Source organism: Nilaparvata lugens, chromosome 1, assembly GCF_014356525.2.
Source record: "Nilaparvata lugens isolate BPH chromosome 1, ASM1435652v1, whole genome shotgun sequence".
Taxonomy (NCBI): Eukaryota; Metazoa; Arthropoda; class Insecta; order Hemiptera; family Delphacidae; genus Nilaparvata; species Nilaparvata lugens.
The window spans coordinates 20017826-20042747 of NC_052504.1; the positions used below are offsets into that span (position 1 = coordinate 20017826).

At 32.4% G+C, this 24922-nt stretch overlaps 1 protein-coding gene across 4 annotated transcripts in view; it reads right to left on the minus strand.

Moving 5' to 3' along the window:
- The window catches only part of LOC111047439, a 72139-nt gene that overhangs the window by 40782 nt on the left and 6435 nt on the right, over nucleotides 1-24922 (minus strand). Inside the window, exons 4-25 of one of the 4 annotated variants that reach the window (XM_039421405.1) lie at nucleotides 23804-24022; nucleotides 22664-22869; nucleotides 20938-21121; nucleotides 15940-16099; nucleotides 15418-15524; nucleotides 14659-14720; nucleotides 14141-14337; nucleotides 13046-13232; nucleotides 12358-12500; nucleotides 12005-12168; nucleotides 11654-11758; nucleotides 11330-11466; nucleotides 10566-10649; nucleotides 9698-9860; nucleotides 8092-8220; nucleotides 7137-7345; nucleotides 6519-6691; nucleotides 5074-5181; nucleotides 4284-4396; nucleotides 3820-3964; nucleotides 2878-3017; nucleotides 95-235 (exon numbers count right to left, since the gene is read on the minus strand). In XM_039421405.1, coding sequence (XP_039277339.1) covers nucleotides 95-235; nucleotides 2878-3017; nucleotides 3820-3964; nucleotides 4284-4396; nucleotides 5074-5181; nucleotides 6519-6691; nucleotides 7137-7345; nucleotides 8092-8220; nucleotides 9698-9860; nucleotides 10566-10649; nucleotides 11330-11466; nucleotides 11654-11758; nucleotides 12005-12168; nucleotides 12358-12500; nucleotides 13046-13232; nucleotides 14141-14337; nucleotides 14659-14720; nucleotides 15418-15524; nucleotides 15940-16099; nucleotides 20938-21121; nucleotides 22664-22869; nucleotides 23804-24022 — 3276 coding nt within the window. The remainder of the gene's footprint in view (nucleotides 1-94; nucleotides 236-2877; nucleotides 3018-3819; nucleotides 3965-4283; nucleotides 4397-5073; nucleotides 5182-6518; nucleotides 6692-7136; nucleotides 7346-8091; nucleotides 8221-9697; nucleotides 9861-10565; nucleotides 10650-11329; nucleotides 11467-11653; nucleotides 11759-12004; nucleotides 12169-12357; nucleotides 12501-13045; nucleotides 13233-14140; nucleotides 14338-14658; nucleotides 14721-15417; nucleotides 15525-15939; nucleotides 16100-20937; nucleotides 21122-22663; nucleotides 22870-23803; nucleotides 24023-24922) is intronic. The other 3 variants (XM_039421412.1, XM_039421418.1, XM_039421426.1) reach the window with 3 other exon arrangements.

The window sequence follows — 24922 nt, forward strand, 5'->3', positions numbered from 1 at the left end:
CTCTATAACTTGTGGTAGTTGCATGTAATAAATTGATTAAACTTAAAAATCAAATGGAACAACAAGGCATGATGAAGATAGATGGAAGACTCACCTCCTTGAATCCTCGCATCCTCACGTACTCTTGTCCTCTAAGAATACTCAGATCTATGGCTCTGTTCGTCCTTTCAATTATTTCATCGGTTGAGAGGGGGGCTTCATCTTTTTGGGTAGCTGTTGGACTTTCTTTCTCAACCTTCAAAAATAAATTCAAATAATAATTCAAGTTTCTGCAAACTAGTTTGCAAACTAAATTTCGCGCGTAGAAGCTAGTTTAAAATCAAAAGTAACTCTGAATAAATACAATTTCCTAGATTTTACAAACTCATTCAGTCATCCAGTATTTTGACAAATACGATAAAACTCATTTGAAGAGTGAAATTGGAAGGCTGCATTACCCAATTCATCATAAAAGCTTTAAAGTTTTAGAGTTATATATCACTAGAGAGGAGTCAGTGTTTAGAAGAGGATCCAACAACTACAAAAAAATAATATTTTCGTGAGTTCCTATACAGGTTTTTCTCTCCTTCTGCATATGATTTGATGTTCCATGTATTCAGAGTTTATAAAGCTTTAACTAATATTAATTTGAGAAGTTCATTTTGCTAGTACATTGTCTAATCCATAATATTTTCTAAATTTCATCATTGTTTCATGAATACAACACGATTGAATAGACGTTGTCAAAAATCTACTTCAATTAAATAAAAAATAATATTTTACAGGAGCATGCTTTCGTGTGTGCTCACACATCATCAGCTGTAAATTACAGTACAGTTGGGAAGTAGAAAGATTCCAACTTAAAGAACCAAAGATTCCAACCTAGAATAAACCAAACCAAATCTAGACATGTTGGAAAAAATTAGTTTATTGAACATTAAATTTAAGAGAAAATTTAGACTAGGTTGTTAACACAATTTCAGTAATTTTCTAGGATTCTTGATAAGTATTTCCAACAGTGATGATGATATTTCACAATTTCTTCATTTTATTACAAATTTCTACTCTGGAATCTTTTTAACTTACATAACCTATTTTACTGCCTTACACCTATTTTTTTCATATGAAATATTCATATTATTGTTAGTTTTAGGTATTTTTCATAAAAAGTAGGCCGAATTCATATAATTTCTAATAATTTTGTTAGAATTAAGAATATATAAATTAGAATTAAAATTAAAATCATAAATTGAAAATAGAAATGATAATTAGTCAGAAAGATCAAGTAGCTCTTGCTTTTGTTTTTGTTAGGTTGGAATCTTTCTACTTCCCAACTGTACCTGTACTGTAACTTACAGCTGATGATGTATGAGCACACACGAAAGCATGCTCCTGTAAAATATTAATTTTTATTTAATTAAAGTGGATTTTTGACAACGTTTTAAGTCTATTCAATTATGGAAAAGTTCCACAACATCAACATTCACGCTACAAACCTAATTAATACAACACGAAGTGGTTTATAGGATTTGGAATTGAGTATACAATAAGTATATATGACATATAATAGTATATGTCAATAAGTTTGTGAATTCAATGCAGCTCAAGTCTATTATCTTCAGCAGTTTCATTATTATAAAAATGTTAATTGCCTGATAATGACACTTTTAGACGATTATATAACGTCTTCTAGATGTCTTACTGAATAGGCTACCTACTTTGTTATTCTACAAAATAAGAGGAACCAATCAATATTTATGTAAAAATTACTTCTCATCTTCACAAATCTATAAGTCTATTGGCATAGAAAAAAGTTATTTCCCCTGATTTGTATCTTCTCAATGAACCAGCTTTGAATGTTGGCATGAACTTAAATTTACAATTTCATTTTTCATGATAATTACACATTTATTAATTGGTTTTTGGTCTCTAAAACTCAATTCTTAAGGAATTTCCTATATGAAAAATATTGCACCACTGCAGTTCACTAGCATTAGCTTGTCGGTGAAATAGCATTCAACCTGCTGTGGGTAACAGGAAATATGTTTGAAAATGTGCTCTGGCAGTTGAAGTATGTCACAATAAATTGATAAAAACAATTTGAAATTCAATTTTGGTTTTTTTATTGCATGAAAAACACAAAGTACAAGAAATGACCATCACAATTTGAATGATAAATATCTATAATGAATCTTATGTACCGGAGACTAATCAATATTAATACTGTATCAGTAGATTCTGACAGAAACAGAAACCATATTTGAATACACACATGTGAAATGGAAGAAGTAAAACAGAGTAAAAGTTCTCCATAAAGGCTGATGCATGAGTGAGGAAAGCAGTCTGAATCTGGAATATATTTGATGAATTTGTTTCTTAGCCCTCAACAAGTGATGGTTCGAAAACTAAGTTATAGACTACATAGTTTAGATAATGTTCCTAATGAAATAAAAAAAATGGATCAAATAGAAAGAAATTTATGAAGAGATAGCAAGAAACAGAATGATAGAATAATGATTCAATACCTAACAACGAGATCATGACAATTTGAATACCATCATCCCACTTATATTACTTGGGAGAAATTGTATTATAAAAATGAAATCAACGGTTATTTGAATGTATCATGAGCTCCACATTCTCTTCCACACTTGCATCCAGCCACTTATTCGCCAATATCTTATATTTCTGAATTGAATAAATATTTACATTTCTTAGTGTAGCGGGAAAAAAATTCTGTAGAGAATGTGTTAAATACAATGAGAGATTGTGGAATGCGATTTCAAGAGTTTTGTAAATTTCATTTACAATTATTCAGTTGACCGTTTACGATGGTTATGTGCTACTAAATACAAATGTGAATGAATAAATGTACGATTGAAACGGTGGAACACTTACTTTGCTGTATTCATCGAGGACTGATCTGGTTAATAGAGCTCTGCTCACTTCTTTCTCCTCGTTATCACCAGTTTGAACTATTCTATAGTTTGCACCGTTTTGCTGAGAAACATGATGACTTTTCCAAGCATTGGCATAGTCTGAAGAAAAAGAAATACTATTATGTAGCTTCAACTATTCTTAACTATCACATTTTTAAATAAACTATCTTTTACTTAATCTATTAATCTAAATATATTTCAAAATGAGTTTTTATTCTTTAAAATAGCAAAAACAGATCAAACAGAGCAAGCAGATAACACGTGAGACAGTTCTGACTTTTTATTTTCTAGTTAGAATTTTTAACATGCATATATTACTTTAATACAAAGTATAACATAATCTGTGCAAAGCACAAGATCAACAATCATCGATATAGACCTATCATGGTACATTATCATGACCAAAAATCTCAATTTATAATTTTGAAATCATTCAAATTTTATAATTCAAAATAAAAAAACGGAGTATTAACTTATACCAATTATTATCAAAAATAGTTACTAGAGGCTTGTTAGACATGAAAAAGCTTCCCTTACAAAAGAAATGAATTATCACATAGCAGGCCGTGCTAAACTCACTATTATTATTATTATTCTTATGTACCTTATTCTGGTATTACAGGATTTCTAAATGTCTAGAAATAGATATACGTATATGTATTGCCATCTGATTCATTACAAACATCGGCCATTGTCACAGGTAAATATAACATAAACAAAAGCATAATATATTCAATGAAAATGTCTATGAAACAGAGCCTAGGCATTTTGTTAGGTTCATAGAAAGTCTAGTATATATAATTTTTAATAATATACAGTCAAGTGATGTTCCTAACTATTTTGTATTTCAATTGAAATTGTGTTTTATTCATTTGCTGAAAATTTACTATTTAATTAGTACCTTCTGGATAGTCTTCGAGAAACTTCTGTTGACACTGTAGGGCCTCCAAAAGTTGAGCTTCATCGCCAGCACTCACCCAATTCTCCTTTTGACGACGTAGCTCGTCTGCAATCTGTGTATCGGGAAGTAGCTGCGGATCACCAGCCTGTAACCAACACTTCATTCTTCAAGTATTTCTCTAAATTCTTTCAAGTTATTCTTTCTAAATTATTCAAGTTTTGCCAGAATTTCCCTGTATAACTAGACCATTTGAAAATCATCACTAGTTACACACAGATTGTGGATCTAGTGATATGCATTCTACTTCAAGAACTGTTTTCTAATTTTAAACATATAAAAAGAAGTATTATTTAAGAGTAGCGAATTGGTTAGGCTGAATGGTCATTACTGCATTCAAAGAATTGAGCGCAGTACTGCAGTAGCTATAAAGTCAGAAATCGTAATAATGAAAGGACTCAACTCACTTCTTGGTCAAAGCATGCTCTTAAATGCCAAGTGGGCATCTGATCTATCCCATGAAAGTCGAGATAGGAAGATTTTTTCGCAGGTTTCTTCAATCTTCTACTTGCTTCCGAATCTGCAAAAAAATAAATTACCATATAAATATAAACTATTAGTAAAATATTAATTATTATTAATACAAATATAAATCATCATTTCATTCCACATTAATTTCATTTTCACATTTTTAAGGGTAATTCAAGTGTTCAACAGATCTACCACATCAATTGAATTGTATATTTATTTATTCATTTATTGTATAAAATACTATAATCATAATACAATTATGACATTGGAGGAAAAACTAGGCTGAGCCTGTACTATTTCTCTCCAAAAATTTTGATAAAATGTTAATGTTGTCCAAAAGATGAGGTTATGTAATCACACACTGCTTCGTCTTGATTTTCGGTCCAAGAATGATTTAAAATTTTGAATTTTGAAGGTTGATTTTATACTCTAAATAAATTACAGAATGTATCACAATACATTAAAAACTTTAGAAATAATTTATGATCAATTGTTTAACTTTATAGATTTAAACTTATTTTTCAAGTCAATAATTTAAAAGAAATTAATTTTTACAAAAAGAAAGAAAACTGATGAAATAAGAATTCTGTAAACATATATAAAAAATAAATATAAAAATCAGAATCAGTGTTGATATAGATCAAGGACTTGAGAATAAGAGAAAAGTGGATTCAATAATTAATAAACAAGTGATTCAACTGAAATGTTAAACGGGAAGTCTCATACCTCTGAAATCTTTCAATGCTGTTTTATTTTCTTCTGATAATAACCATGAATTTTTCTCAACTTGAGCCTCAATAAGAAATGACCAGCCATCACCGTCAACTGATTCAACTGTAATTAATAACAGTTTTTAGTAACAATTTGAAACAGTAAAATGAATTGAATTATTCGAACGATCAAAGTGAACGGAAAAAATTAAAGTATTGAGATTCATTCATATAAGCTAAAAATTATTGTAGTAATTGTTAGAAATTGTCCTTATTATACACCTGTATTGCATTAGAATAACCTTTCAGCCACTGACAGGTCTCATTCCAAGCAGCATAAAGACTACACAGACCTCCATTAAGGGAAACAAATGAGCATTGAGACAGGAGGTGTTTCATAGTATGGGTACATAGTACACATCGGGAATCAAAGGTGTACCCCATGCTATTGTCAGCTCAACACATCTACCCGAGTTAGTTCTGAACCTGTTCAAGCTACACCATTCTCTCCAGTTCAACTTTGTGAGGGTACAACCATACTGAAAGCGGAGCGTGGCGTGGCGTGGTCAGAGCGTGTATGATAAACACAGGAAGCGTTTAAGCTCCGCTCGTATACGCTCCAAAAAACAAACCAGCTTGTTCCAAAGTTTGACACCACGCTCCACTCCGCTCCGCTCTGCGAGTAGACGCTTCCAGTGTGTTTTAGCTCATTACTTAACATGATATTGTTCACAACGTTCCTTGACGCCACGCCACGCTCCGCTTTCAGTGTGGCTGTATCCTGATAGGAGCAGCAATATTGGGGTCATCCACAAACAACAGGTCCCAGGTGTTTGTTTCTCAACTCTGTCTCCATATCTCCTGTGTTCCAGCTTCACTCCAGTCTAGTATTGAGATTTGTATTCTTTACTTTTCATTGATCAAATAATGCAGTAATCATAAAAATGTCAAAATTACTTAAATGCAGGTTAGATGAGGCAGGTTATACAAAGCAGATGATATATGAATTAGTTGATTCTCACAATAGAAACCTTCCCATCAATCACTATAAAGATAAGAAGGTTTTGGGGAATTTGTAGTTTGTAAATGAAATTTCATTCAGGCAAAACATAGACTTTTCTTTTAGGTAATCGTCAAATAGAATATTTGCAAAATTAGATCTACAACTTGCATCTTCTCTCACAATAATATTCTATGATGACGAATATAACAAATAATAAATAAAATATATAGCCATAAATTCTCAATCTCTATAACGATTTCTTGAAGGTTTCATAAATTACTGCATTAATTAAAATATAACTAAATTGCTGTTGATGAAAAAGTTGATTTTTCAGCTAAATATGGATTGGTCAAGTAATCGTATGCAAATGAAAATAGTGAATACAATTTTATTTTTCTCAAACTGCAATGCTCTAGCATGCTCAAAAATAGTATATGGATGTATTAATAAGAGCTTACTTCCTTCTGATGCATCAAGAAAGATGAAAGGTAGGTAAACTCTATGAATATTTGTATGCTCAGTTATAATTTTCTGACCATGGCCTCTGATTTTCAAAGTTAATTCAGCTAGAAGGGAAGATGAAATCAAGGCTAAGGAAAGGGCACAGCTATTCTTCACTTTTAACATACACCTGGAACACCGTTAATGATAGACAATTATTATTTGTCAAGAACAAAAATTTGTCAATTCACAGATGAAATGGAAAAAGCAAGCCTGGAGAGAAGTCAATAGAATGTTTATCAAAATAGAAATCGTTCCAGCAAGTATGCTAACACATTACAGTTGCAGATCAGTAGATCGTTGATATATACGATACATGATTTACACTCTAGTAGATCTAGTAAATATAATTGAAACTTATGCTAATTCTTATTTTTGATAGCATTGTTTATTCAAGCTTGTAGATTTTTCAAGTAATGTAGTAATAAGATACTGAGATCTCGCGTTAATGTCTACAGCAGTATGTATTCTTCAAGATAGCTCATTTTTTGTTAATAAGGGTATCATAAAATAAAGACATAATGAGCTTAGCCCGATCGCAATAAATAGGTCTAGTATTTGTTGCTTCAACTCACTTGCAGAAAATATTACTTTCCTTATCTGGTATGTATAAGCCTTCGAAGCCACGTCTTAATGGTGTTAATGGAGGAAGGTCTGTTCTGCCATGAATCGGTGAAAACGAATATGGAAGTGGATAGTCTCTAGATCCAATTATCCGCAATTTCCAAGAAATATGTTCAGGGCATTTGCCTTCGGATGTGAATACCAACAAAGTGTAACCATGCTATAAAAATATAGAGAAATTGATTACTGTTAAGTTCTAATTCCTAAGCGACGGCTCTACGATTCTAGCCAACGACTGTTTTTACGGCTGTAATCCATTATTGTATACGAGATTGATATTTTTAGAATCTATGTGCAAAATCTGGAGATCTAAATCATTTCCGTTTTTCCGGTATGCAATCCACAAGTTGACATGTTTTGATGCGAAAAAACGAAACCCTACTCTCTCTTATTATATAGATATTGTAGTCTATGTATAGAAGCTATGGCAGCTAATACAGCACGGTTACAGTCGTCGCTTAAGCTGGTCACATACCGATTAGTCAAGACAAGACTAGTCACGTTTAGTCACAATACTTCACATTGCTGCTTATGAGGCAACATACACTGATTAGTCATTGCAATGACTAAGGCTAGGCGCACACCAGTTAGTCAAGACAAGACATGATCAGACACGTTCAGTCACAATACTTCACATTGCTTATGAAGACATGACTAATTGCAATGACTAATCAGTGAGAGTTGCGTCACAAGCAGCTATGTGAAGTATTGTGACTGAAACGTGTCTGATTATGTCTTGTCTTGTTTTGTCTTGACTAACTGGTGTGCGCCTAGCCTTAGTAATTGGACCTTTAGGAACTTACAGACCTAGGATGTTTTTAAAGAATTACCATTTGCAAAACAATATCATTTATATAGTCATTAATTTTCTCATAATAAACAGTAACCAACAGTTCAATTACTTACTTCATTATGAGATACTTGGAAATTGGCACTCTCGCTCAGAATTGAACTATTGCCTTCGTTCGTGTCATTGTTGACCATTGCTAGACCAATTGGGCAATTTGTAAACATTTGGAAAACATATGGCTTTTTCTGAAACAGAGACAAGGATTTAAAACAATCTTATCATAACATGCATTTGAATATTTAGACTGCATTAACAGGCTAGGAATAGAGATAAACAGTACGTTTTGACTAAAAATGTTTCCAACATTATGAATTTTGAAAAAGGAATCAATATGAACGATTTCTTATCGTTTATTAACTCAGCCCACTAATTATACAACGGTACAGGCAGTAAGCAATAAACATATGAGTGTAAAAAATCAGCGCACCAAGTGGTAATCTCTTTTCTCTGAACGCCTGTAAAATTTCAAGGTGTTGTTGTCGTTTAGAACGTTCAGAGTACCTAGTGAAAGGATAAAGACTTGTTCGGGACCTATATGAACGCGAATTTGAACAGTTCGCTGTTAAAAAAATTTCAATTTTGAAGTTAATCCAAGTGGGATTCATTGTCATTGAATGATTTTTTTATAAAACTGGCTTGTATATGATTATACTTTTTATTGGTCCAATGGATGGGTATAAAAACACATGATGTGCGTACAATAACCGTCTCAGACAATAACATTTTCCAAACTCGTTGAGAGGTAGAAGATATTATTAAAATTTTATTCTGCTTCTACATAGACTCAAAAATATCATTGACGTCGAGATTGCTGTCGGAGAGAAATCTGGTGCCAATGATATTGAAATATGACAAAGATCAGCCGAACTCATTTGCGTGAAACTGTATGCTTTATTAGAGTTTAGAGCATTAGTCACTCTCTGATCAATAGATGAAATAAAACATCCAATTATTGCACTGATTAATATTGTTCTAATACTGTTCTTTTCAATATTCAATTCATCAATATTCATCAAGATTAAGGTTCACGATTCGCTACATTTATTTGAAACCCTTATTGATAAAAGAATCGTATCTCATTGTTAACACTAAACGAAGACTGCAAAATTTTAATAAGCACCTATACTGTAATAGTATCTTACGACACAAGGATGGGAAGGGGTCTTTTGCAGGCGAGAATGATGTTTCTAGTCGAGGCGTTAGCCGAGACTAGAATTTCATTTGAGCACTGCAAAAGACATTCACGTTCAAGTAACGTACACTATTTTTTGTCATAATAATCTAAAGAAGAATAATTATTGAGAAATAGAAAACATTACCTGCTTGTGCTGAAGTTACTACATACATGCATTCTATAAACATAACCTTGTTTACAAATTCCGAATCAGGAATTTTGTGAAAGTTGACAAAACTTACACCAGGAGCGCTGAAGGTGGGTTTTTTGTAGCAGTTTGCTGTTCCTATTTCGGAACTAGGAAACATATTCGACTGTAAAGAAAACATATGGTTCCATTACAGTACAGTATGCTGTAATGAGAATCATATGTTTATTTGTTCTGCAAAAAGCTGTTTACCAGCTTTATTTTCATGCATGGAAAACAGTTGAGATTGAATGACTATGACAAAAGGTTTTGAATGCAATTTGAATGAGGTAGAACTCACATCAACATGATCAACATTGATAATGTAACGTAATATCAATATAACTGTTTCTGGTTCAGCAAGAGTGTAGCTTCCTGAGTAATCTACGTACGACATTTCATATTCTTTACAGTCAGTGTATGGATAGAACGTTGAAATGTAGGTATTCTTTTCAAAAAACCTCCTGTAACGAAAATGAATGATAGTGTAACGTATCAATTGAACATTGACTATCTTTATTACAGTAGGCTATTTGGCTTTTATATATTCCATTTTATATTCATATTGATTATTCTTTCGGGTTGAAAGTCTAATATATCCTTATTAGATATATTGGAATATAAATATATTGATATATTAATATATTGATTGAATTAGATACATTAGATATCTTGGAGTTTGGTAGAAATATATTACATTTGCATAGAACTCAATCTATTTATTTAAGTTATCTTCATAATTCTATCTATCTTCTATCTAATTCTAATAGGTTACCAACCCATCCCTATCTTATATGATAAACCTTTAATCATAATCATATACCTACATGATTAAAAAACAGCAGACATTCAATTTACTAGAACAAATAATGGAGTGCTTTGTAAATAAGTATGAATATGGTGCTTCGATCATCAATAATTGTTTGTAGCCCTAAACAAGAAAGTGATCATATATATACTATTATGTAGCACTCATATAGTGCATCGTTTTGAAACAATAAGTAATTAAATTAAATTGAAGCTTTTCAATTGATCAATATCAATTTCCAATATAGATGTGAAGCCACGACCAAGCAAATTTTTGGTGTAAGCGTAATGACACTGTAGGTAAAATTCAATATCTAAAATGCACTAGAATGAAATTGAAGACTAAAATCAAAATGACTAACCTGAAAATGGACATCATGTTTACCGGATCGTCAAACAATAAATCTACACCTTTCTGGTTGTGGGAATCATTTCTTGATGTTTTCCTGCAGTAGAAGGAATAAGGTGTGTAAATAAAAAAAAAGGAATGTAGGAAGGCCTACTTCAATTTGTTCAAGAATGTAGCAGTTTTGTTCATAGATTTTGGAAACATATCAAGTACAGTAGAAACTATTATCTGAAATACTCGTAGAATTATAAAATGTTTTGAACTTATATTTGCAGGATATGTTAGTTTCCTTATCTGGTAGGTACCGTATTATTAGCACCTTTTATAGTACTTTATGTTTTCAAATAGCCTTGAAATAATATTACAACTTACAATTGCAGAATAAATGTTATTTTACTTATCTGGTACTGTATTATTAGTGTCTTGCCTGGAACTGTATTTAAATAGCCTTCAGATTTATACAATAACTAATGTTAATAAAGGATATTATTTTAGTATGGTAACGTCATGTTATGAAATATTCCAAAATGTATTAATTATGCTCATTTTACTCATAGTCTATTTGATTCATAATTTACTATAATATAAATTATTGATATAAATAATAAGGCTATCATTATGACATTCTAAAGTTGGCTCAATTGTAATATGGAATAATTATACATTATGGAGGAAATTTATAATTGACTAAATAATAAAATTGATCACACATCATTGTGTTCTACAGCAAATAGCAATAATTTTCCAACCATAAACCAAAATTGAAAACTTCCTTACAGTTGGTTTTCTTTGGCCGATGGCTCCAAAGAGTGCTGAGAAATTTTGGATTTATTCATTTGTTTGCGACGCTCCTCTTCTTTCAAAAATTGTTCAAACAGTTCTTGATTTTTCATCATCAAATATTTCTCACCAAACTGGAACAACATAAATAGAATAAAAACCTTTATAATAAACTGCATTATGAGCAATGGGCCAGTAAAAATTCAAACCGAGATACTTTATCTCATTTTGAAGTTCTAGTACTCAATCTAAGTAGACTAACTTGAATAATAAACTTATAACTTAACTAAAGAGATGAGAAGAAAATTTGAGTTTTTTTACCCCAGGATTGAGGAATAATTTCTGAAATTCAAGTAAACACCGTATGAATTCATCTGGGTTTGTCTTCTTTTCAAGCAACATATCAATTGCCAATTCTTCAAATGTCTGAAAATTACAAAAAAGGTAAAATACACGTTTGAGCTGTTTACTTTTTCAATTTAGAGGATAATTTAGAATAAATTTTTGAATTTTTAAAGCGTACTGCACAAAAATCGAATTCTTAACTTATGACGTTGAATGAGCAATATCATTGGCGCACAACTATAAAAATGGGCTCGCCTCTATTTCAATTATAATTCTGGCAGATTTCTACTGTGTAAAGCCTATCAATCAATTAGAATTTAACCCCACCTGTATTATATTCAGTCTGATCAAGGACCGATCCTTTGAGCTTTTCACCTGCCTCGAAAAATATTTTGGCTCCAATGAATCGATGAATTTTTTATAAGCTTCCCCATGAGCGTTTGAATTTGAAGATTTATTTATCAAAGCCGCAAACAAGTTGCTTGAAGTATCTGAAGTAAAAGACAGAATCATCATGTTTTTCACTTAGAACATTGTATGTTTCATCAAGAGAATTGTATTTTTCATTTATAAAGAACTTGTCAGCCAAATATTTTATTTACATTGTTTTTTAATGTGGTATTGTTATACCGTGCTAGATTTTATAAAGGTTTTAAGAAATAAAATTGTTTGTTACTCACGTGCAAAATACTTGACAGCGATTGAGGGTAATGCCATGATTTGGTAGACTTTCTCTCTGCTGCAGAGTGTGAATTCACTGTATGAAAATATTCTCAAGGCATAATTCTTCGGCAAATTACACCAGATCCTCAAAATCTGTAATCTGAAGAGCAGAAATACCATCATTTCTTAAGTCAAGCATTATAAAGTTTTCAATACTTTTTCCCGAATTAAGCTACTAATTATAAATCTACAATGTGTTAGCTGTCAGTTATATCACCGTTATATGACTGTCTTTGATATCACCGTTGTTGGTGTGAAAATTTTGTGAATTACGAAAAAACATTATTTTGATCCATTATATACCAAGACTTCAACTACGTTACTTACTTACTGTTTAATAAAACACTTGGTAGGGTAGATTACAATAAATAAACGAATGACTTTGCAAAGCAAAATAAAAATTTTGGGAGAAGAACTAAAATCATTCAAATATTCCACATATTTATTTTTCATTCATTGCCCAATAATTCATAAATATCACTTGATATTCACTTAGTATCTGTACTTTTGGCACTCTACTTGCGATTTAATTTTTTTCGGCGATTGGATATTTTCACTTTCACACTAAAACTAGAAATAACAAAAATATAGATAACCAACTAGGCTATAACATTACTGAATTCTACTTGAATAAGATTATACTACCCAGAGCCCAGGAGTTTTGTCACAGTTTGAGGACTATGGAGATGAATTGAGAAAAGAGCTTTCCCAATTGTCTGCCTTTCCCAAGTGAATTTTTCTCCAATTATTGAGTAACCTTCTGATATGTCCTTAGTTTTACTGAATCCTTCAAAACTGATGAAAAATATTTTGCAATACAAAGTATCGCATACTGGTCGGTTTTTTTAAGGAAACTAAATGAAATCAATATTGATATTAAATTACCTCAAGCATAATGCATAATACGAGTTCAATTGACTTATAACAATAACAAATGTTAAGTGACACATAACCTAGCTACATTTGAACTGTTGTATAAATTAGAATTGGAACCGTTTTGGGCTTATAAACCTGTGGTACTTTTCTGTAAGTTGTGTAATTCTGAATGATTAAATAAATAAATAACAAAACTATGTCATAATGAGAAAAAGAAAGAACATCGAAGTAACACCGAAAGATTTTCACAATACGTCTTGAAAGGAAAATTTGTGCATTTTTGTTAACTTCTATATCGGATGCGAATAGAAACCTTCAAATTGAGAAAATTCATTTATAATCATTATAATTTAGAAGGAAATTATTTTGGCTTTTACAAACAATTTCAACAATGCTCAATTATTTTTTATAATGATTTATTAGTCAGTATCAGGAGGGAATCTTATTTAAAAATCAAAACCAAACCATCATCTTGATACTTTAAATTATCAAGCTTCTCACATATTTTCAAAATTTCAAAATATCAATAATATAATTCAATAATATCAAAATTTTCCTTTTATAAACTAACGGCCACCTTTATAAACATAACTGAAATCAAATACTTATATAACAATAAAATTATTAGTTTATTTATAATTTAAGGAAAAATTGCTTCCGATTACTTCGATACTTTTCAAGAAGGATCCAAGTTTATCTATGATTCAAGAATAAAGTCCAACATAATAATATGCAAACAAATTTCGTTATGGAAACAATAGGAAAACCACTAAGGGTTTTCAAACTGATGGGTTATTTTATTAACTTTATTAATCAACCTATGTAATAAAAATTAACAGTTAATCTATTTTTCGTAAAGGATACCCAAATAGAAAGAATTCATGCTGGTATCAATGACCGGTTGAGACAGCGTATTTTTTACTTCGATTTTTTTCGCCGTCTTTTTTGGTGTTGGCTGAATCGATTCTTTTGGATTCAATGCACTGGTGAGAAATTCTTGAAAATTGTCAATGAGCTTAGAATGCTTAAACTCTGAAGGTTTATAGAAGAAACTCAATTTCCTGCAGAAGAGAAACGACCTATCAACAATTCTTATATTTGCCTATCAGCACATTAATAATATATCAACTTATACTGTATATATTTTCTTTTCGAAAAGGATATCTTTGCAGACATTTTCATTGAATTAAGTTTACTTCAAGTAGGTATTTTAAGGATGCTAGTTATTGTAAACATTTGCATTAAATTCATTTTTGAAGCAATCAAAATATGACTTGTAAGTAAAAATGGATAAAATATCAACTCTTTGACAAACTTTTTAAATCCCGTGTCTCACAGAAGGAGTCAAGTAGTACTTGAAAATGCTTAGGATTATTATTTACCTCAAAGAGCAGACTAGGGTATCCATTTTGACCCACAAAAGGAGATTTAATGCTGGTTCATCCTGAAAAATAAATTATTAAAAATTTGAAATGATTTTATTTTTGAAGTTAAAAAGCTTTTTCTGTCTGAAGTTATACATACCGTAAGTAGTAATAATAATCATTAATTCGATTTGATTATCAATCAATTGATTACAAAAATATATGTGAATCAAAATCAAACATAGGCATATCAACTAGTACAAAAGTAAGCATATTGTAAGATGAAAAGAGAAACGATGGGAAGATGGAAGAAATACTCACAATACTGAGCGTGGGCATGTATGAGGTGAATTAAGTGACATAATTAGATACCTAGTACGGTAGTTGATCAGTGACAACATCACTGTATCATAAAATAACGAATCTATGGCTATTCTCTGCCTGTATTTAGTGGGTAACAAATGCTTCATTTTCATGAATGGTTGAAACTTAAATTTGATTTTTATGAAAAAAAATTATAAGTAGCCTACTGAACTCCTTCGAAGTCTCTGAAAATGACTTATTGTAAAAAAAAAATACTTAGGAACTTGAATACTAAGTTTTCTCTTTAACAAAGATTTCAAGAAATTTTAGCAGGTGATCAAGCCACCCACATCAATGAATTTACAATTTTTCAAGTATAAAAGTCATAATGATAAGTGTTATTGTAGACAGCAGGAAATGCCTTTTCAACAATCGAAACCATTAATAAAAATATTTCTGGAGAATATTGCTCACCGTATCAGTCTCAATAGAAACACGGTTTCCTGGAATCAAAAACTGCACCTTTCTCACGTTATTTGGCGTAAAAATTAATACTTTCCTACCTGGATTGTTCACAGAATCTGCAAAATAGTTGGATAATTTAATAAAGTAATAATCACTTGATACATAATTATTTTTTCAACATTAATCACACTTATAGTCGGAATTTTGCAATGAACTGACTCATATTTGAAAATAAATGTTTCAGATCAGCATTAGCAAAAGCTTTTATCCATTTCTTTCCTCAATATATTTTCTCCACTATATTGGAGAATTTCATATATAGACTAAAGGTTTTATTTTTATTCATATAGAACTATAAAGTAGAGTAGTCCACTATAATATTAGAAAATAAGAAGCGGAATCCAGAAATTTTTATCCAGTAATTTGTACACTAAGCTGAATATACATTTCTATAAATTGATTTTTTTCTACAATATATATTTTTTATATGTCGTTTGCAAGCAATATGTCTACTAGGGTATGTAAATTCACCTTTCAGAATTCCATTTTTGATAGCCCATTCTCTCCAGCGGTAGATTTTCCAGTTTTCCAAAACGATTTTGTCTTCATCCAAGAGCCCCTCGTCATCATCCTTGAAGTCAATTATCGCTCCATAATTAATGCAATCTTCACGATTGAACGATGGCAAAGTCTGAGAAGTTTAATCAACCTTATTGACACATTAAACTTTCCATAGGAATAAAAATATTATGGATGTAGATATTTCAATATTTTTAATCTTGAATTACTTAAAAGAGTTAAACAAGAGTGTTTTCAAAGATTTTCAATGTGAGCTATGTAATAATAAAATTTTGAGGCGAATCAGCTATTTGGCAATCCTGATAACACTATACCTTTTCCATCAAATTCGGTAGTAAATAAACTGTAGTAATAAAAACTATTCATTTTTGAATTATGGAAAGTTTATCACTTCATAACTAACTATTCAAGTAGAAAATGAGTATACAAATAAAGCAATAAAAATACTCTGTCTTAGGTTGGCCACTAACGACAGGACATGCATGATAAAGATGTATGCACACACATGTTCATCATGTATGTCCTGTCGTTAGTAGCCAGCCTTATACAAAAATCCCTCCCACTTGTAACCACACTTCAAAACCGATATTATTATAATATTTTAACTGTAATAAAGAAGTATTTTTATGGAATATAGAATAATTCATCTAAATATAGAATTCAAATGAATTCCTTTGCTGTTATAATGTTCGTTCATTTAATACCGTATAATATACGGTAAATTATGTGTTTTTCTTTGTATTGATCAAGAAATAAAATTCTTGGTATAGAGGTCTAAACGAAAAACTTCGTGAGGTGTTCCTGTCATCAAACTAAAGCAGAAAGTACCAGTAAACATGGGTCTTAAAATGCTTTGTTACCGAGATGAGGGCGGAAAAGTTCACATTTTTCTACTAATTTCTAATTTTATAATTCTGTGGCGGCCTTATGAGGGAACTTGAGTAATCAAATCACATGTAAAATTAGCTGAGACATTCTATGGAACCAGTTAAAAGTTTATAGCTTTAATGATTATTGAAATAATGGAAAAATATGATAAAAAATCTATTTTTCAACTTCAAAGGGATAGAAATAGGTTCCTTATAATAGTTGACCGGTATTTTGAATATGTACTAATATTGAAGAAATTTAAAATAAGAAAAGTTCACAATAATATTTTTGTTCAAAACGCACCCAAATTTCACAAATCTAAAAATAAAAACATTTCTGAAGAGATTTCTGTTGTCTCCTTTAAATGCTGATTTGTGAGGTACGTGATGTGTGCGTTTCAGACAAAACCGTTATTAAACATTCTTTATACTTTTTCGTCATAATTATCTTGGTAGCAAAGCATTTTAGGATCCATATCTACTGTGGAATTTGTTTTTGATGTAACACCTTCGTGACACATCACAAAGTTTGTCGGTCTATTTCAGAAACACTCTGTATACATGTCAATTATTGATGTCTTTAGCTGTTCATTAACAAAGGTTTGAAGCATGGCTAAGTAATGCACCGACGTCGTAGACCCTCCTGACATGGAAACCGAAAATAGGACCACAATTTCAGACTGTCTGACGGATGCTGAAGTGGCTTGTGCCCAGTGTCTGAAACTTTGAATGTTAATAATTCCAAATTCACTTTGCCTAACATCCGGTTGGTGATCGTTGGTGGTTGGAAAGATTTAGGAATGAGTTATTGCAGCTCTACGCTCGCAACCACTCGGAAAAACGGAAAAGAGTAGTTATTTATTATTTGGGTATTATCTAGGGGATCAAAGAAATCGGTTAATCGAGATAAACTTATATAAATTCGTATGAGGGAACGATCGGCTAACCACTTATTACCTTAAAGGAGAGAGACGGTAGATTAATTATTTAAACAAAATTTAATAATTAATTTAACTGATTTCACCTAATAACTCTCTTAATTCAACAGGTTAAGGAAGAAAACGGTTAAAAAGTTAATAAAAAATTAATTAAACAAATAATTAAGCAATTAATTAACGAATCTGTTAAAAATAAATTACTATTTGACAAAGCAAAAATAATCGGGGATCTATTCTAAAAGCCAATTTAAAACTAACCTGAATCACAAACGACGAAGATCGAAGTCGTTGGTTCAACTGAGGGTTCAAAATCGTCGCACGGTCCTTAGTCAGCCACAGCAGTTGAAAGAAAGAGAGCTATTGATTTAATTCCTCCCCTTTTATAGTTTAACGTAGGGTTGGACTTTGATGGATTGAAAACAACAAGGATTTCAAGTCAATCCTTGCAAAAAAAGATAACACAAAAGATTCGATTAACCTGTGAGGACACAGAGCAGGACACTACCTAGATTAAAATAAGGTGTTTGGGTTGAAAGGGAGATAGGGCCGGCAGAGCGCCAATAACAAAATCTATTTTTGACTCTACTGTAGCATCTTCATGTCTTAATTGAAGTGAAATTCCATATACAACATGAAATAGGGAGTAAAAATGAGACCCTTACACTCCCCACTCACTTCGAGAAAAAAGAAACCTGTTGAGAATAAAGCAAACTGAAAGGAAAACATTGGCATCCCAAGCCGCAGTATTAAGAAAACAAAAAGAAAAACAAATAATAATATATTTTCCGCATTAATAAAAAAAACAAGAACTCAATTTCCTTCCTACTTTAGCGTGTGGAAGTACAAACAAAAAAGACAGACCCCAGTCTATTTAGAATTCTTGCCTTCGTTGTCGACACAGCGAAGGCAACCGCCTTGCGCTTTGAATCCCGCCTTTTCCTCTTTGGGACCTCAGGCGCTGAGATGGGGCACTAGTCGGTGAGGGTTGGGGCGTAGGAGCCGTAAATCGAGCACCTCGAACTCGTCGTCAGCTGTGGTCGTTGATATCACGGGTTGAGTTTCCACCTCCTCGGCTCCAACAACCTCAAAGTTGTCCTCTGAAGGAGTGCCTCCCTTCCCCGGGCGTAAGGCCGATATCCCATCTATCAATTCATCGAGTGTTTCATCGGTAACACCAGGTGGACCACTCTCCGGAGAAGGCTGGATGGACGTCGGGGCCAGAGTTCCGACCAGCAGCTCCTAATGCATACAGCGAAGGAGGCTGGGGACATCTACCTCCATTGCTTCAAAAAGCTCATCACGGCCTACAGCTTCTGCAAACGCGCAGACAAAGATACCACATTCGAAGACGGTGGTCTAACGTGGACATTTTCTCTCTCCCAGCAGCTTCCAGTATCGAGGCGGCGCCTTCTCGATCTTCAGCGCCTCATCCAGGAATCTTACCACAATCAAGAGGCAGTGCTCGTGGCAACGCATCTCCAACTAATCATATGATGAGATGTCGCCGCTCCGCAGGCTCCCACAACTTATGATCCCCTTTTAAGTAAATTGCTAACATCGTCTTCAAAGTCCGATTGGACATCTCAACCGGATTTCCTTGCGGGCTATATGGTGCAGTAGTTAGGCGATGCTCAATGTTCCAGCCGGCCAGAAGATCTCGCCAAATCTCTCGTGAACTGGGAGCAGTTGTCTGTAATAACCTCTTCTGGAGCCCCATACCGTAGGAGGATCTTTTCCCTCATGGCATTGGACACATTGAGGGTTGTAGCCTTCTTCAATGGCGCTAATTCTATCCACTTGGTATACACGTCTTGCATTACTAGCAAGAAGGTATTACCATTCTTTCTTAGAGCGGGGAAATCTCTGTAAATCTTAGAGCGGGGGTCATCTGTTGTAAAACAACTACAGAAATAACCACCGATTGGATAAAATATTTCAAACAACTCATCGACCGGTTAATTACAATAATATCAACTAGATACCTCAATAGACCTCAAATTTATTCGTTGCAGAATGAATTGTTGATTAGAAATGTATGTGTGATGGTGATAATATTGAAATAAATAAATTAATTATGTGTTTGCATTTTCTTAGAGATAAATTTAGTATGGGTTGATTCGAAACGTGTAGAATTAGGACTTCAACAAAAAGACTTTAGTGATCTTGTAGCTGAATTGTGTGTGTAAATTTTTATCGTGAGAAATTCATTTTTCTGTTAAAAAATAATTTTCTCACATTAAGATTTTGCTAACTTGCGTCCGGGAAGACTACAATTTTATGCAGGGTTGAGATATTCTCACGGAACTGTATTTCCGTTAGCGATGAAAATACACGAGTATTTGGGAATATTTAAAATTTGCATTATTTTCCTTTCCCACGGAATTATGCTCGTCTCCACGTGGACCGTTGTCTCGTTGGTGGAAGGGGAACATAATTTGCGTGGAATAGTTCAGTTCCAATCAAGCCGCGGCCGAATTCACATTTAAAATCCAGAGGTAGCCTCGGGCCTCGAGGTTGTTAACGGGTGTTAAATTTGTTAACGGGTGTGTTGAATTTGTTTGCTGTTTAAGTTTGTTAATATGTATTATTTTTCGCCGTAAGTTAAGCTGAAATAGTTTATTAATTATTTGAAGTGAATATGTCAATGTTTGTTTAAATTAGTAAGTTATCCGGGAGTAATCAGTGTGGTGAAAATTTCCAAATAGTGATGAATTTATAAATTGATCGATTGTTAGTGCCATTATATTTTCTAGCTCATGCTAAAAACCCTTGAATGACTGAGTCCCTAGTATCATAAATTTGTAATTGAAAAATTAGTAAAGTCCACGCTACCTTCGTGAACAGATAGAATCTAAATAAGCAGTTAGCAAAATCTTACATGCAGTCATCTTGAATTTCTAGAATGTGCAATGAACCGATATAGATTATTTTTGTTATTGTCCAAATTTAAATTAGTTTAATTCATTTTAAAAAATTTGACAAGTTAAATAGAATGCTAAAGTTTGTTGTTTAATAAAGTCCCATGACTCGCCCTTTAGAATTTAGAGATCTCTTAATATTCTACCCCCATTCTGGGTCGGTTACATATGTTTTTGTAATTTCCAGAATTACTTTAGTAAATGAAGAAATTTCAACAATCTTACACTGAAATGCGTGACAATTAATGGAGAATAAGGATAATGATTCGGCATCTTTAGTTGTTGGTGTAGGCAATATGGAGGTTCAGTAATGCACATCTCGATTTCATTTTCTCCAACATTACTCACTTCACTGTCATGCTTCAAATGTCTTTCAAGTGATTTCCAAAGCAGATTTCTATCTATATTACTAGAATAGGAAAAAGGTAAAAATCAAGAACTAATCAATTTAGGGCCGGTTTCCAAGCACGGGATTTGGCTAAGTTCAAGACTTTAAACAGCTGGCTGGATTTTTCCAAAACGGGGCATAGTCGTAGTTTTTATGATAATCTTCATCTTCTCATTTATATAAATTGGAAACGTTTTTCCTTGACGAAATGAAACACTCCTAAATAATTCAAAATAGCTTGCAGTTTACACTATTTTCTCTTTATTTTATTTGTATTCAAAATTTTAGTTTTTCGAAATTTAATTTAAACGTGGACTACGACTACGCCCCGTTTCGGTAAGCCAATTTTCTGACTCCAGCTGTTTAAAGTCTAGGACTTAGCTAAATCCCGAGCTCGGAAACCGGCCCTTATTTTTAAAATATAACTAGTATGATGAATCCATTTTCAATAATGATAGAGGTAATTAATGAAGTATCTTAATCCAGTTACACATACCGGTACATCGATTTCTTGACGTACACATTTTTGAATGTACGATTTTAGTGTATCTGTACACAACATTCACATCATGTGTTTGGCAAGTTCCGTTTAAGGCTAGGGCCACACGAGTGCACAAAGTGCGCCCGTTGCAACTTACTTTTTGACGTCCGTTGTAGAAATACAATAGAAGTGAATTGGTGACAACACACGAGGTACGTGCATTCCAAGTAACGGAAGTTGTAACGGACGGTGATTTTTGAACTGCGCAGAAATGCTACAACGCACTTCGAGAAATGCAAAATTTATTGCTTCGTCTGGTTCAATTGCGTAAAGCCAACTGACGTTGACGCACCACACTCAACGCTCGTGTGGTGTCATTGGCGACGGCCGCAAAAAGTAAGTTGCAACGGACGCACTATGTGCGCTCGTTTGAACCTAGCCTAAACTGGTAAAATTTATAAAGATGGCAAAGAATCGGACGTCGAAAAATTGTGATGTGTGTGTAACTGGCTTTACTGTATTATGCTTGATTCACCTTTCTTTTGCTTTACAAGTTGAAATTTTGACGTTTACCCTTTAAACTAAGCCTTCCTTTCACAGATGAATTCAATAATAAGTGCTGAGGATTATAACTCATTTGACCGAATTAACAAATGCTAATTACATTTGAATAACAGAGAGGCCGATTCGAGTCGGTTCGTAGGTAAACTTGCCGAGTAGCTGTATCCTAACATAGAGTGCCTCAGCTTTTAGAATGAGCCATTTTATAGTCATTTTAAAGTCAATTGCCATTGTGAGCTTACTGTCAGCAAGATTTCTAGTGATGAATAACAGTTGAGCCTAAACATTTCAGTTTTTGATCGATTTTGAGAAAAAATATCGTTAGATGAAAAACACATCATAACCAAGAGAAATAATCAAGAATTACCAACATATTTGGTCATCTTAATCACAGTGACTATTCAAGATTTCACTCATGCGCAAACTCTTCATAATATGTTGTAATACTGGACTTACATAATTTGGTCAAGGGTCGTGAATATCAATTAGTAATAAGAGATTAATTGAATGGAAGAACTCACGCGCAATTCACTGGCATTTCAACCCATCCAGTTAAACAGGATATAACGTTGATAGTGACTGATTTGGAACTGAGTACTATTTTCAATAATGCTTTTGTCAAGAGTGGAAGCCACAAGTCCTCGCGTCGTTTAGTAAGTGGGAGTAAAACTCTCCCTTCACTATCAACCGGCAAGAAATCATCTACGTCTATTCTTCGCCAACGACCCTACAACAGTTCAACTTCATCAAAAAATTACAGGTTAATATTATGTCTATTTCTATTGTGTCTTGTGTTATTTCCTATTTATAATCTTTCTTCCAAACTATTTTTATTGCTATTTTTCGTTTTTTTTCTTTCTTACTAATTTAGTATCAGTTTGTGTAAACAATTGATTTTCAATGAGGCGTGTTTTGGCATAAAGCTGTAAGCCTCTATATGTTGTTGTCATTTTTTTCTATTGATGTAAATGGAATATTAAGAAGTTACTGGGTAAATTATCTGCTAGAAACTTTCTCAATTTTTCAATGTTGATTTTTAAATTTGATTTCAGTCAAAAACCAATGACTGAATGAGATGAACTTGTTACATTATCAATTTGATTCTTTACAGTGCTTATCAACAATTAAAAATGGTTCTATGTATTATACTCAATTTGTAATTATACAAATAGGTTTCGAAATATAGCTAAATAAGTTAATAGCTCAGGATACGTCATTTTCTAAAAAGCCACAAAGGAATTTGTAGTCTTAATCAGTTTGAGAAGTGGTCCTAGAAATACTCGAAAATTCTATTGTAAGCTTGTGGTTGCATATTTATTAATATATTCGCAAAAAATGATCATAAAATATATAAAACCCTAGTTCGATAACGGATATTTCAACGCCTGCGTTAAAGTCTCAACTTAATCCGTTCAACTGTATTTCTTCTATATCTAAGCGAATTTGATTTCATTATTTCATTTCATACAGCTTTTATAGCATTTTTTCAATTTTCTGATTTGAAATATTTATTAATGTAAATCAATTGCACTTTCCATTACTCACGCACAAGCAAAACGATCATGAGGGCATCTCCCGCAATAAAAAATAGATAATTATCACAGTGACCTGTCAATTGTGGAATGATTCATAAAAATCTTATTTTTTAACAGATAACTTACCACCAAGAAAACCCTGATGATATATTTTCCATAAGGATTGTAGATAGGTTTATGTGCGTGACCCTTTCCCGCTTTGCACAATGAATAAATATGATACCAAGGCTTCCAAAACTTATCAAACGATGGAAAAAATTTTGAATTTGTATATTCAGTAGGAAAGGGAGATCGTTGGGCAGCATTGTCCAGATTCATGTAAGAGAGCATAATTCTCTGTAACAGCTGAAAAATTGAGAGTAAAATTGCAAAAAATAATTTCAATTGGTACCAGAAGAAGCTGTGATTGGGACTGCACACTCCCAAAGCAAAAGCTACTTTTTATAGAGAATATTAAAAACATAAAACCAATACATCCTGATAAGTAATGGTTGATGGTTATTAATCCAAATATAAATTATCTTGAGTTCAATGAGCTTAGAATTTCACTTCCTTTCAAATGATCAGCTTGTCGATTTAGAGTAATTGTAAAAGTTGATCAAAACTTTATTTTTGATTGAAAGAATAAGAGAGTGAGGTTGTCAATACCACTATATTTGTTCAAAATCAAATTAAATTACAGAACCAGGTTTAATGGCAACACCTGCCACATCTTCAGCTGAACTCATGGTGATTATTACAATCAGATTTTCAACAAAAATAGTGTTATTGACAACATCAATATCTTATTCTTTCAATTATGGAGAAATACCTCAATATCTCTTCCCATAAGATCAAGTCATTCATTTTTAATCTTGTTATAATTCATCTTAGCAAGTGGCTCAACCCTGGAATAAATTTTTATGCGTGTATATGATAATCAGGCATTTCAAGGAAACTTCAAGTTGATTTACAAAAATTATTTTATTAAAGCTACAAATAAGAACTCAGTCATTCTTATAACTAATCCTCAATTTACTAATGATAGTTGATCTGAGATCTAATTAATATAAACAAGATTTTTGGAGATAAAACCTACAATTTCTTCATCCACGAGTCAACTAAAGTAAAAACTGAACGGCAACGACCCCAATGTAATAGAATTCAATTTATAATACATTGTTTTAAATAATACTTGTTTTTCAGTTATGCTTCTCATAAGGTCATCTTTCGAGTTTGGCAAAATGTTTGAACTAATATTGCTCA